General features: G+C 38.3%; 3 protein-coding genes and 1 long non-coding RNA gene across 6 annotated transcripts; 2 read left to right on the forward strand and 2 right to left on the reverse strand.

The window, feature by feature from the left end:
• The first annotated feature begins 534 nt into the window (after positions 1–534).
• Positions 535–3,605, forward strand: LOC126619458 (very-long-chain enoyl-CoA reductase-like). Its single transcript, XM_050287856.1, has 4 exons — positions 535–899; positions 1,173–1,212; positions 2,121–2,875; positions 3,312–3,605. Exons 1-4 carry the CDS (start codon positions 831–833, stop codon positions 3,378–3,380), a joined length of 933 nt encoding a protein of 310 aa, XP_050143813.1. The 5' UTR covers positions 535–830; the 3' UTR covers positions 3,381–3,605.
• A 2,761-nt stretch (positions 3,606–6,366) lies between these two features.
• LOC126619436 (actin-1) lies at positions 6,367–10,990 on the forward strand. Of its 2 annotated transcripts, none has more exons than XM_050287826.1 (5): positions 6,367–6,512; positions 9,314–9,383; positions 9,522–9,915; positions 10,077–10,690; positions 10,783–10,990. In XM_050287826.1, exons 2-5 carry the CDS (start codon positions 9,324–9,326, stop codon positions 10,846–10,848), a joined length of 1,134 nt encoding a protein of 377 aa, XP_050143783.1. In that variant the 5' UTR covers positions 6,367–6,512; positions 9,314–9,323; the 3' UTR covers positions 10,849–10,990. The 2 variants fall into 2 exon arrangements, with proteins under 2 accessions (XP_050143783.1, XP_050143792.1); XM_050287835.1 differs by having other exon boundaries at positions 6,392–6,509; positions 9,312–9,383.
• Positions 10,991–11,137: 147 nt separating this feature from the next.
• On the reverse strand, positions 11,138–12,570 carry LOC126619466 (uncharacterized). Of its 2 annotated transcripts, none has more exons than XM_050287866.1 (4): positions 12,431–12,570; positions 12,171–12,293; positions 11,718–11,879; positions 11,138–11,634 (listed from the first exon to the last, which is right to left on the reverse strand). In XM_050287866.1, exons 1-4 carry the CDS (start codon positions 12,535–12,537, stop codon positions 11,217–11,219), a joined length of 810 nt encoding a protein of 269 aa, XP_050143823.1. In that variant the 5' UTR covers positions 12,538–12,570; the 3' UTR covers positions 11,138–11,216. The 2 variants fall into 2 exon arrangements, with proteins under 2 accessions (XP_050143823.1, XP_050143829.1); XM_050287872.1 differs by having other exon boundaries at positions 12,171–12,300; positions 12,431–12,517.
• Positions 12,571–12,584: 14 nt separating this feature from the next.
• On the reverse strand, positions 12,585–13,562 carry LOC126619541 (uncharacterized). The gene is made up of 2 exons (XR_007622100.1): positions 13,351–13,562; positions 12,585–12,716 (listed from the first exon to the last, which is right to left on the reverse strand). It is a non-coding gene; the product is annotated as an uncharacterized LOC126619541 (long non-coding RNA).
• Between the last annotated feature and the right edge of the window lie 165 nt (positions 13,563–13,727).

Below are 13,727 nucleotides of genomic sequence, written 5' to 3' on the forward strand. Positions count from 1 at the left end.
CTTAAAATCATCATTTTGTGTAAGGAAACAAAATCTTTGGACCCAACAATTGATAGATGACGAGTATGTAGACTTTTCTTAAGTTTTTTCATTAACATTAACAGTTGTGAGGGCATTTATTTACACTATGTTTACTAACCATGATTGGATCATTCATGACATATCATGCATTTAACGACAAAAAAAATTAATGGGCTGCACGTTAAAATTATCGAGCGAGTACTTTATCCGATACCTAACCAACAACCATGTACTTGAACATACATGTATCAATTCAAGACTTAACAACTAGGTATTATTTTGGTTCATGACTTCTCTCATTCCAAATAAGTAAACATGCTCTGACAACAAAAATCGAACATTATAAGTGAAGTTTAGCACACACAGAGATTGATTGCAAACACTAAAACAACACGTGTCGAGATTGGAAAGGTTATTACAAACATGGCCCACCATAGAAAATCCCTTCCAAACTTATTCACATAGATTAGTCAGCAGTGTACATGTTAGTACGAGTTTGGGGTTGTGTTGTTCATCAACCTTGATAATTAGCTATCCTAATTTCCTACCCCAACCGCACGCCATTAATATCATACCATCCATCCGATATCCCCCAAACTAACTCTTAACACCCAAACAACATTTCACGGCGTTATTAAGGAGAAAGGGCCCATTTCCGGATCTCACTCTCACCCTCATTTCTCTCTCTTTCCGGATTGATTCGCATTCTCTGCAATTCGAATGGGAATTGCGTGATTTTTCTGAAAGAATTAAAAGGGTTTGTTGCTTGATCGATTTGCTGAAGTGGGTCGCTTCACTTGCTGTCGACGATGAAGGTGACCGTAGTTTCGCGGAGTGGCCGAGAAGTTGTCAAGGGCGGCCTTGAGCTCACCGATTCTGTATGCTTCTCTTTTTTCTTATAGCTTTGTTATTCATCGACGTATATGTTGCATTTCTGAGAAAACAAAGCATTAATTTTTGAATTTTATGCTGTACGGGGTTTTTGGAAAAATGAAATACTTGATTGCACTTGATGGGAAATTTCGAATTTGGGTTCCGTTCAGTTTAGTTAAAGATTCAAGTTTTGGATGAGGTTTTCAAATTTGGGTTAGGTTCAGTTTAGTTAATTGTTAGCTTTTCTGAGTTTGATTGTGTCTCTGTTTGTGTTGCAGGCCACTGTAGCTGATCTGCAGGATGCAATCTATAAGCGAAGTAAGTGTTCTGGATATGGTTCTTCTTGCTATTGGACTTGTATAGCTGAATAAGTAGTCTTTTGAGAATTGAGATTGATTTTTCGGGTTGATTATCGTCTTTTAATTAAACGATAAGATTGATTGAGGGCTGTATTTGTAGCTTACAATTTGTGAATTTAAAGCTTGCTGCTCTGCATCACGTTTGCTTTAGTTTAGAAATTGAGTTTTGCATATGCGTCTTTTGCCGGTTGTATTATTTTTGTAGATGCAATCATGTAGTATTGTATTTTCATGAGATTAGTAAGTATTGCTCTTGTTTTGCAAATATTACATTATTAAAGAAAGCAAACTATAATGTAACATCCTTTAATCTATATGAGCTATAACATATAGATGCTAATGTAAGAATTTACAGTATGAAAGTTGGTGGAAATTTTGAAGAACCTTGTTGAATGCCAGTAAGATAGCTGATTCACCTCAATGTCCCCCGTCAAATGCCTGAAATCGAGAATGTACTAAACAAGAGTAATTGGTTATGCAGTTATTTGAATACCTAAAATGTCTGATGTACTTCAAGATTAATATCGTTGGAATTTGAAAGAAAATGAAGATTAAATTAGGAAACTTTGGTGTATAGTGCACATTCTTTAGTTTAGAAACACAAATACTTAAACCCGTAGGATCTTTTGGATTTGTTAGCAAGATTGGAACCTCGGTACCTGGCCTGAATTATTTGGTGTTTACATCTGTTATTTTTCTAGGTATGTTTATAGGTTGGTTTATGTCATTGTTGATGCTCCGTCATCATTAATTCCTTATGTGCCTTGTTCCGTTACAAACTTCAGAAAGAAATTTGTGTTTCTATAAGTGGCTCTAGTTATTGTAAGATTATTCTTTCTTAAATGATTTTATGTCTTATGTCAACAGCCAAAAAGTTTTATCCTGCAAGACAGCGGCTTACTCTCCCCGTCCAACCAGGATCAAAAGAAAGGCCTGTTGTCCTTAGCTACAAAAAGAGTCTCCAAGATTACATCAGTGGGAACTCAGATAACTTAACTGTGGTGTTCAAGGACCTGGGGCCACAAGTGTCCTACAGAACACTCTTCTTCTTTGAGTATTTGGGCCCTTTGATCCTTTATCCCATCTTTTACTACTTCCCTGTGTACGACTACTTGGGCTTCAAGGGAGACCGTGTCATCCACCCGGTCCAGACATATGCTCTATACTACTGGTGCTTCCACTACTTCAAACGTATTATGGAAACATTTTTCGTACATCGCTTCAGCCATGCAACCTCACCACTCTCCAATGTATTCCGGAATTGTGCTTACTATTGGAGCTTTGGCGCTTTCATAGCTTATTACCTGAATCACCCGCTTTACACCCCTGTTAGTGACCTCCAAATGAAGATCGGGTTTGGGTTTGGGATAATATGTCAAATCTCAAACTTGTATTGTCATATCCTGTTGAGGAACCTGCGAAGCCCTGATGGAAATGGAGGATATCAAATCCCACGGGGTTTTCTGTTCAATATTGTGACATGTGCAAATTACACAACAGAGATCTATCAATGGTTGGGCTTCAATATAGCAACGCAGACAGTTGCTGGTTTTATCTTTCTCATAGTTGCTGCTTCCATCATGACCAATTGGGCGCTTACAAAGCACCGACGTCTTAAGAAGGTAATCTTCTAGACTATTGCAATCTACAAATCAAATACTTTATTCGCTACGCCAATAACTGCTTGTGTTTGTTGCTTAAAAGTTCAATCTCCTTGTTAGAGAACAACTCTATGCATGCATATAGATATGTTATAGTTTCATGTATAGATAGAGTATCACTGCATGGCTGGGATAGTTTGCGTGCATGATTAGTAAATGCTTAGTAAACTGAACTTCGATTTCACGATTGTTGGTTCTTATTATGTTTGATGACTTTTGTAATTTGATTTAATCAATATTAGCTTTCTTGACAACCTACATTTTCCTGCTGCCATTAGTCTGTTTGATAGAACTGGGGAAAAACCATATTTTATGGATAACGTATTAACATATGTATGTTTTATTCAAGCATCGGAATGCATTTAACATGATTTGTTGGAACACCTTGCCATCACAGATATTTGATGGGAAAGACGGAAGACCCAAGTATCCGCGCCGATGGGTGATCCTACCTCCATTCCTGTAGAAGCGATTGGCTCCTGGATTCCATTCCACCCATGCGGGCTTGAGGGAGTTAAAATCTCATATTTACCTCATGAATTATCGTAGCATTCCGTTTAGATTCTGTTCATTTGAACTACTTAGGATTCGCTGTCGATCTATATAAGATAGGTCATCTTGTTCTTCTTGTTTGAACTGTGTTGTAATTTGCACTTGTTGACTATGAAATTTCTCCTTTTTCCCCCTTAAATTCTTAGTATTTTCTAATTGAAATCAATAATTTCATTAGAGCTTTACAGGATGCAATGCTTTTTGGATGTTGGCTGATGAAGGAATAGTGTTATATTTTAGTCATCATAAACATGAACAATTAGCATATGTGGGTTAGGTCCAGTTGAGTGAGGATCTTCGCCGGATTCTCATATCATATCCGTTCATTGTTTATCGTACAGTTAAAAATTAATTTTTTTTATTTAAAATTAAATATAAATAGTATCTGATTAAAATCGGTTGCACGATGTACGATGAATAGATGTGATTAGAGGATCTTTGGCATCCTCTCTCGGTCCAGTTGATCAAAGCTCGAATCTTTTTCTCTTTAATATATGCTAGAGTAGCTTAGAATCTTGTCTCGGTCCACGCTATCAGAACACATTCAAGAAGAACATGGCTTATAGCTGGTGACAGTGAGGATTTGTATTCTGCCAACGACATTTGTGTGACTTTTAAGTGGATCCTCATAGACATCTAAAAATGTTGTTCATTGCCATACCTTTTACTCGATAATGTTTTTTTTAATGTTGTCGCGGATACATCAAAGCTTTCTGATTATTGTTTAGGTTTGCAAGCAAACCCTATCGAGATGAAAAGCGTGAAGAGCATGAATGCATCGAGGGTGATGATGTGTTACTTGTGCATTCCAAGAATTTGAATCATTTTTGTACGTTTTCGTTAATTTTTCTTATCACTACAACAAACTATCATATTCATGTTTTTTAAAATATACTATTTCGTGCAAAATCTATTATAATTCGTATTTGAACATTTATAATCAACGATTTAAAACCTAAATTTGAAGATACTTGAATCCTTTTTTTTTTTTTTTTTGTAAATTTTTCTTTTATCTGAATCTAAACCACATATTAACACTATTTAACAAAACAAAATTTTGTTGTTCTTTGTATAAACCTACAAGTAATTTTAACATCTCTAATTTTTAAAATATACACTTAATATAAATTTTAACATCTTCATATTATTCACTTATTTTTTTATTTTTCGTCTTAAATATTCTACTAAATATACACTTATTGCTCAATAAATAGTAAATCCGCTTTCAAATACATTATAAAGATTTACTTAATGCTCAAATAAAATATTTCAAGAAAATAAAAAATTTGCATTTTTTTTTTACAAAAAACGTGGATTAACACTTTTGGTTTTCAATCGATTTTGCAAATTTGTACATAAATCATCGTTCAATCTATTTATTTTCACCTTCGCCTCACTGTGAAGTTTTGAAAGTTAAGTTGAGATTCTCTAGTGTCGAACCCCATTTGACAATGTTTTGGGACTCATTACTATGTCTTTCAATTATATTTTTAGTTTTCGACTCAAATATTCTACTAAATATACATTTGTTACCTTATAAAGTATAAAACTGCTTCCAAATTCCTTAAAAAGTTTAACATGAGGCTCGGGAAAAATATTTTATGAAATAATTTCTTTTTTTTTGTCAAAAAATATGGGTGTTAGGCAGGCTTGACACACACAAAACGAGACGGACTCAGCTCATGCAAAACAAGGTGGGCTTCTTCATAGAAAACGGGGTGGGATTTTGACATGCAAAACGAGGCAGAATACGTCGCATAAATCAAGGCCAGCGCTGCGCACAAAAAACGAGATTGGCTTCGTGCACGCCAAAACGATGCGGGCTCTATGGACGCAAAAAAGGGGCAAGCTTCTTGCACGCAAAATGATGCGGACACCTCACATGCAGAACGAGGCAAACGCATGCACACAAAACGAGACGGGCTTCGCAAGCAGAACGAGGCAAACTCCTGGGTGCTTAGAAAACGAGTCGAGCTCCGCACACGGAAAATTATATTTTGAAGAACATGAATATGATAGTTTGTTGAAGTGGGAAGAGAAATATAAGAAAAATGTACAAAAGTGATTCAAATTCTTGGTAGTCGTGACTTTCTGTCACCCCAAAAAATTTTGAATCATTTTTGTACTTTTTTTTTAGTACATCGATATTTTTACACTAAGGGGAGGGAGAGTCCGACTATGCTACATAATGGATCGAATTCACCATCCACGAGATTCGAACCTAAGACCCATCACTTCCAAGTGAAGAGGAATACCACCAGACCATAGTACTGAATGGCCATTTTTGTACATTTTGTTAATTGTTCTTTTATTTCTCTTAACATTACAACAAACTATCATATTCATGCTCTTCAAAATATTATTTTCCAGGCAAAATCTATTATAATTCGTATTTAAACACTTGTAATCAACGATTTAAAACTTAATTTAAAGATATTTAAACTTATACTTAAATGAATGCCTGAAATGACTTAGTATTGAGAAAAACGACATTCATGAAACTACGTAGCTCATGAAATAGGCTCGTCTGCTCATATACTATGTGTTGATAGTTATATGTGTTGAGGTGAGGCTTATACTTAGAATGAAAGTCTAAAGCCAACGAGTCAGACATGTAAATCAAAACATTAAGAAATTATCACGTAGACACAAGTAATGATCGAATTAACCATAATGCGGGAGAATGAAACCGAGAAAGGGGCCCACTCTCTCTACTGAATTCACATAACGTAAGCACCACCATTCTAGCTCCATGTCAAATGGCAAATAGGTGGTGGAAAGGATGAAAATAGGAATTCAAGGGGCAAAAGGGTCAAACCAAATGAGAAAAATGACTGGAGCAGAAAGCGATGGAGCCCAACACAACCCATTGGACGCGGTCTGAAGTCTTCAACATTTCCATCGAAATCCAACGGCCCAGATTTGAAGTCGGCCTCCCTTCTTATTGTCACTCCACCCTCCTCCTCCTTCGCCCACAATAAACGCCACTCTGTCTCTCTGTCTCTCTCTCTCTCTCTCTCTCTCTCTGCGCATTTGCAGAAAAAAGGTCAATTTTCTCACCCCTCTTTGTTTATTGCTCTGATTCCTGGTGCTTTAGATCTCTGATTTTTTTTGTTTCCTTTTTGTATGATTGTTTTTTGCTTGCATGTGTGTAATTTTTTATGATTTCATTGCTGCATTGTTTGTTCTGGGAGTTTTTGATTATTGGGTTTTGAATGTTGTGGCGTTTGATCGCGTTTCAGATTTGAAAGACTTTTTTTTTTCGATTTTCCATATGCTGAAATGGTGACTTGGGATTTGCCCATTTGCTTTTCGTGACCAACTGATGCGTTATGTTTCATTGAATCATGTCTCGCTATGTATATAACTCCGCCGTGTAAGTTTATCTTACATTGCCGGTCCCAAGCCCGGATAAAGGAGGAGGGGGAGGGCGTCAGGTAGTCGACAGCCGGCACTCCATGATCACGTCGAATCCTTATGAAAATGAATCCAGAACCAAGTTAGCCAATCTGGGTGAACCACGTACATCTTGTGTTTGCTTTCCTATCTCTATCCATTTATGTACTTATCCACACTAATGACCGGAGCAATCTAGCGAAGATCACAAAAAGTGACCGTTTTCGCTACCTAGGATCTATCTTGCAAGAGAACGGAGAATTAGATGGAGATCTCAACCATAGAATACAAGCTGGATGGATGAAGTGTAAGAGTGCATCCGGCGTGTTGTGTGACCGTCGTAGGCCACTGAAGCTCAAGGGAAAATTTTATAGGACGGCAATAAGGCCTGCGATGTTGTATGGCACAGAATGTTGGGCGGTGAAGCATCAACGTACACAAAATGGGTGTAGCGGAGATGAGGATGCTTCGTGGGATGTATGGGCACACGAGAAAGGATAAGATTGGGAATTAGGATATCCGAGGTAAAGTAGGAGTAGCCAAAATTGAAGGAAATATGAGAGAAAATCGGTTCCGGTGGTTTGGACATGTGCAAAGAAGGCCTACTGACGCTCCGGTTCGAAAATGTGACTACGGGACAGAGGTTCGGGGCCGAAGGAGTAGAGGAAGACCTAGGAAAACTTTGAAAGAGACCCTAAGAAAAGACTTGAGTACTTGGATTTAACGGAGGACATGACACAAATGAGCGCAATGGCGTTCTAGGATTCATATAGCCGACCCCACTTAGTGGGAAAAGGCTTTGTTGTTGTTGTTGTTGTTGATGTCTCGCTATGTATATATATACATGTATATGTATATAATTAGATAGAATCATTGCATAACATCATACGAAAATGGTTAGCAGCAAACGTTAAGTATATGAAAATTTCGGAAACAATGAGCACATAATTACATAATGTGAAATATCATGAATGAACACAAAAAGGCTAACTAGCAGCTGCATTGTTATCCTTTGTATCTTCTTTGATTGTTAATTCGATGGGTGGTTCGAGAGCTCGTATAACCTGGTCTTTCTAAGTTTTTCTCTCTGCCTCAAACTTATTGCTGCTTGTTTTGTTTTGCAATGAGAGTTGGTGGTAAATGTTTCACCTTTGGCCATTGATCCTATTCGGTCTGGATCTTTTTGTTATTGTTTTAGATAAGATTGTTCATTTACTAGTCGTGGATACTTGCTGATTCCGCTGGGGCATCTTACATATTGCAAACATTCCTTTGAAAAATCATACTTCTGTTTCTGCTGCTGTTTTCTGGCCGGCATTATGTTAAATCATTATGGTGTTTGTGTGTCCCGCTTGTAATCTAGGCTCCTTAAATGTCTTTCCATTGCTTTTAAGCAATATTTCATTTTGTTTCGATGAAACCCTTTTTTAAGTTTATGTATAATGTCATTTGTACTAAATCATTCACTTGTACTCACTAAAGGAGAGCTTGAACCTATGTACTTGTGTAAACCCTTCACAATTAATGAGAACTCTTCTATTCCGTGGACGTAGCCAATATGGGTGAACCACGCACATCTTGTGTTTGCTTTCCTATCTCTATCCATTTATATACTTATCCACACTAATGACCGGAGCAATCTAGCGAAAATCACAAAAAGCGACCGTTTTCGCTACCTAGGATCTATCTTGCAAGAGAACGGAGAATTAGATGGAGATCTCAACCATAGAATACGAGCTGGATGGATGAAGTGTAAGAATGCATCCGGCGTGTTGTGTGACCGTCGTAGGCCACTGAAGCTCAAGGGAAAATTTTATAGGACGGCAATAAGGCCAGCGATGTTGTATGGCACAGAATGTTGGACGGTGAAGCATCAACACGTACACAAAATGGGTGTAGCGGAGATGAGGATGCTTCGTGGGATGTGTGGGCACACGAGAAAGGATAAGATTGGGAATGAGGATATCCGAGGTAAAGTAGGAGTAGCCGAAATTGTAGGAAAGATGAGAGAAAATCGGCTCCGGTGATTTGGACATGTGCAAAGAAGGCCGAATGACGCTCCGGTTCGAAGATGTGACTACGGGACAGAGGTTCAGGGCCGAAGGGGTAGAGGAAGACCTAGGAAAACTTTGGAAGAGACTCTAAGAAAAGACTTAGAGTACTTGGATCTAACGGAGGACATGACACAAAACCGAGCGCAATGGCGTTCTAGGATTCATATAGCCGACCCCACTTAGTGGGAAAAGGCTTTGTTGTTGTTGTTGTTGTAATAGACTTGTGGTATCTTATGCATGAGCATTGAGTTTTATTGCAAGACAAAAACTTTGGTAAAGCATTTGGGATTATTTTGCGTGGTGTACTGTGTTGTCTGTTCCTTTTCTTGTCATATGAGGCAATTGCAGGCCAAAAAGGGGAGGAAACCGATGTAACTAATTGTGGTATACCTAGCAGGTAGAAGAAGATGGCAGAAGCTGAGGACATTCAGCCACTCGTGTGTGATAATGGAACGGGAATGGTCAAGGTATTAAAATATGTTTATATTGGTTTGGCAAGATGTCATTTTAAAATTGATGTGCAGATGGTTTGGATGGGTGTGCCTTTTCTTATCTTTCTTTTCTGGACATTGTATCCTAAAGCTTGTTTTCATGTTACTGTTTAGGCTGGATTTGCTGGAGATGATGCTCCACGAGCTGTGTTCCCTAGCATTGTAGGGCGCCCTCGTCACACTGGTGTCATGGTTGGCATGGGCCAGAAAGATGCTTATGTTGGTGATGAGGCTCAATCCAAGCGTGGTATATTAACTTTGAAATACCCTATTGAGCATGGTATTGTGAGCAACTGGGATGACATGGAGAAGATTTGGCATCACACCTTCTATAATGAGCTTCGGGTTGCCCCAGAAGAGCACCCGGTCCTTCTAACTGAGGCCCCTCTGAATCCCAAAGCCAATCGTGAGAAGATGACCCAAATAATGTTTGAGACCTTTAACACTCCGGCTATGTATGTAGCCATTCAAGCTGTTCTTTCCCTGTATGCAAGTGGTCGTACAACTGGTAAGCTTATTGATTAGTCTTTCCTACTGCGGGTGTTAATTTGAAATTGTGTCCAATTACCGAAGAATGGCATGCATGATTGTTTTGAAATAACTTTTTAATTCAACCCAAATCATTTTATTCTCGTCTCTGCTGATGGGTGTGCTGGTTTTACTGTGAAGGTATTGTGCTCGACTCTGGTGATGGTGTCAGCCATACGGTTCCCATTTACGAGGGGTATGCCCTCCCCCATGCCATCCTTCGTCTTGACCTTGCTGGTCGTGACCTCACTGATAGCTTGATGAAAATTCTTACGGAGCGTGGATATTCCTTCACTACCACTGCAGAGCGTGAAATTGTGAGGGACATGAAGGAAAAACTCTCTTACATTGCCCTTGACTATGAGCAGGAGATGGAGACTTCCAAAACCAGCTCTTCAGTTGAGAAGAGTTATGAGTTACCAGATGGGCAGGTCATTACCATTGGTGCAGAGCGGTTCCGATGCCCAGAAGTCCTTTTCCAACCATCAATGATCGGGATGGAAGCAGCAGGCATTCACGAAACCACGTACAACTCCATCATGAAGTGTGATGTTGATATCAGGAAAGACCTGTATGGCAACATTGTACTCTCTGGTGGTTCAACCATGTTCCCAGGCATTGCTGATAGAATGAGCAAGGAAATCACTGCCCTAGCCCCAAGCAGTATGAAGATCAAGGTGGTGGCACCACCCGAGAGGAAATACAGTGTCTGGATAGGAGGCTCCATCTTGGCTTCCCTTAGTACCTTCCAGCAGGTTTGTATTCATTTCTGCATTTTTACATCTTGTTCCAATTTGATTTTGGATGATTACTAATTCGAGCTTTCCGCTTGTTTTCTTGATTGCAGATGTGGATTGCAAAAGCAGAGTACGATGAGTCTGGGCCGTCTATTGTCCATAGGAAATGCTTCTAAATTATAGACAATAGAATCATGGAGAGTATTGTGTCCATCTTTATTGTCATTTTATGCTGTTCATTTGCTGATGTTATGACTTTGAGAAGCTTAGGAGTCAGATTTTGAAATGGGTCAATTCTATCGCTATTATTTGTTTTTATCGCTTTTCTTCGGTTTATTTCTATTCTGTGTTCATAATTCTGCGATCCCTCTTGCCGGTTCATTGGTTAATATCTTGCAATTTGATTTTATCTGTTCAAAGTATCGTGTTTCCGATGATGCCACTAGGTTTTTGGCCGGATTTACAGTCGCTGAACATGTATGTATATTCGAACTGTGTATCGAAACTTTACAACTAGGTTATCTTATACGCAGCACCTGGGATTTCAAGATTCATTTACAGTAGAAAGAAGGGACTCTGCCGTCTGATGCTCATCCTGGCAAAATGGGTGATCCCCTACGTCAAGATTCACTTCAGGTTCTGAGATGTTGTCGTGATCATCGTTCTGCTGCGGTTTCTCCATCTCTTCTTTCATTACAAACTTCTTGTTCGAGCCAAAGACTTGGCTTTCGCGACTTTGATGATCGTTGTAGTGAGAATTACTTCTCTCGTATGTTTTAAGAGACGAGCCCTTCAAGCTTGAATCTATGAAAGAAGAACGCTGCAGGCTTAGGCTCCCAAACCCTTCGATTCCACGCGTTAGATTCCGAGCTCTGGCCCTCTCTTCCCTGAAAAACACCTCATCTTCGACAAGTTTTAGTACTCTCTTCGATAACTTCCTGAGGCTCAACCCCCAGTTAAACCTGCATGGAACCGAAAGCACGAACTCAATTAACGATGAATGCAGCTAATAACGAAGGATTAAGGCAGTAAACATGCTACTTACCCTTTCTCATCAATATATTGAAACCTTTCCATCTCCTTGATCAGATCTTTGTCGTCCTCAAACTCTCCAGCAACTCTCAATGGTCCATGGCATAAAAGGTGTTCCAATAAAATTAGAGCCTTGTAAGAACCTCGCCAATTCTTTCTATTGAAGTTCAACAGCCTGAAGTTTGGTAACAAAAGAAGGGAAGGAACTTGTTAGCTTAATTTAAACCTTGCACTCGAGTTCGATTCCTCCTTTCATATCAAAAACGAAAAAACTAATTAACCATGTTGAAAATCCCCCGTCAGTAAAATTGTCAAAACAATTACAATATATAATAAATTGTTCTATTTCTAAATACACCGAGATCTTTTAGGTTAAAACCTCACACATGTTGAGCTAGTAGGTGGTTAAATTTAGAACAATTTCGGCGTTGGACAATTAGTCCAACTCTTCGAAATTTTGACAAACCTCTTACGTAGAATGTCCACAATCCTGCAGTAATCATCAACTTCAAAGGCAGCCCTTGATATTACTCCAATGCTACGAGTGTCTGGTGGCCATGGATTTTCATTTGTGGCTTCTTCTGTCATTCTATAAACTCCACCCACAAGAACGCCAACTCTCATTAAAATTACAGTCCCATAACGAAGATTATGAATAATTAAATCCATGAAATGAAAATCTAATTAAGCATTAAGTAAACATGATTACATGAAACACAAACTTACAGTTCTGCAGGCGTTGCATCAGTCAGCGCCAAACGAGCGGTTTTCATCTTCTCTTTCAAGAAGGAAGATGCTTGTTTCTTCAGTTCATAGAACAAGGGACTGCTCATGTTTTCTATTTTTCGTGTCTGGAAGTCGGAACCATCGACGTGCATGCATTGGAATGTTTCTTAGGTGATGCAGTGTTTGCTTATATGGATTGGATTCTGAGCATTATGTGCACCTACGTAAGAACTGCAACTACTCCATTTACCACAACAAACCCTAACTGCTCTCTGAAAGTTGTTTTCTGCATATGTAATGAGAAGAATTAGAATAATTTAATTAATTAAGAATGCTTTTAAGACCAATATAAAACATGTTTTGAACTCTCAATTTCGTTGGTGAGGAGTGCATTAGAAACTTGTTTAGGTCGACTTCATGCAATATTTGACCAAAATGTAGGCCAACTCCTATAAATAGGATAATACTTGCATTCCTCTTTAGGGTATGAGTTCATTCTTTCACTTTCTAATAACGTATTTCACTGTAGAATTTTCATAACTGGAATCATCCTCAACTTCTAAATTTTCATTTAAAGATGATCCTTGCAAAAAATTACTCAAATCTAAGATCGTTTAGTCATCCAAATATATTAAATAAATCGAAATGGCTCATTGTTAATAGTTATTTGGTACCTATACCATTGATTCATTTGATACAATTGGATAACTAAACTATCTCGAATTCGAATGAGTTTTTGTAGGAATAATCTCCAAATGAAGGTTAGGAAATTGAATGATTCTGTTTATAAAATTTATATAATGAAGAACGTTATTTGCAAGTTAAAGAATGAACTCATCTCAAGTGAAAGTATTATATCCCCATAATAAATAGCTTTGACGCCAAAACTATTATTTTGTTTTTGGCCTCTGGTTTTGGACCTGGTCGAAGGTAGTAGGTAAAACAACAGATAATAATCCTTCTGATTGTAAACGTTTGCTCCTTTGCGCGTAATCCATCGGGAGCTTCTAGTCACACTCAACTTTTGTCTCAAGAGCAAGTGGTCCTTTACCACAATGGTGAAAAAATGTTGAGCTTTTGTATAACAGCATGAGTTCAAACTCCGCCAGTGATTAATCTAACAAAATCCATCGTTTAATCAAAAATAAATAAAAAATAAAAAATCTTTTGTCTCAAGAACCCTCTGCAATCTCTTCGCACCAAAAAAAAAATTTAAATAGTAATGGTTTACTCTTCTCACCCCAACAGAAGAGCTCCCATCTTCATCCGACCAACCGAGTGAACGCCCAATGAAATC

Source organism: Malus sylvestris, chromosome 1 (genome assembly GCF_916048215.2).
Source record: "Malus sylvestris chromosome 1, drMalSylv7.2, whole genome shotgun sequence".
In the NCBI taxonomy this organism is placed as follows: Eukaryota; Viridiplantae; Streptophyta; class Magnoliopsida; order Rosales; family Rosaceae; genus Malus; species Malus sylvestris.

Coding starts and splice junctions, on each gene's coding strand:
- LOC126619466 (XM_050287866.1), bottom strand. CDS start 12,537: ATGAGCAGTCCCTTGTTCTATGAACTGAAGAAACAAGCATCTTCCTTC. Junction 12,294..12,430: donor GATGCAACGCCTGCAGAACT/GTAAGTTTGTGT, acceptor TGGAGTTTATAG/AATGACAGAAGAAGCCACAA. Junction 11,880..12,170: donor GTGGACATTCTACGTAAGAG/GTTTGTCAAAAT, acceptor ACCAAACTTCAG/GCTGTTGAACTTCAATAGAA.
- LOC126619436 (XM_050287826.1), top strand. CDS start 9,324: ATGGCAGAAGCTGAGGACATTCAGCCACTCGTGTGTGATAATGGAACG. Junction 9,916..10,076: donor TGCAAGTGGTCGTACAACTG/GTAAGCTTATTG, acceptor TTTACTGTGAAG/GTATTGTGCTCGACTCTGGT. Junction 10,691..10,782: donor CCCTTAGTACCTTCCAGCAG/GTTTGTATTCAT, acceptor TCTTGATTGCAG/ATGTGGATTGCAAAAGCAGA.
- LOC126619458 (XM_050287856.1), top strand. CDS start 831: ATGAAGGTGACCGTAGTTTCGCGGAGTGGCCGAGAAGTTGTCAAGGGC. Junction 1,213..2,120: donor GGATGCAATCTATAAGCGAA/GTAAGTGTTCTG, acceptor TTATGTCAACAG/CCAAAAAGTTTTATCCTGCA. Junction 2,876..3,311: donor AGCACCGACGTCTTAAGAAG/GTAATCTTCTAG, acceptor TTGCCATCACAG/ATATTTGATGGGAAAGACGG.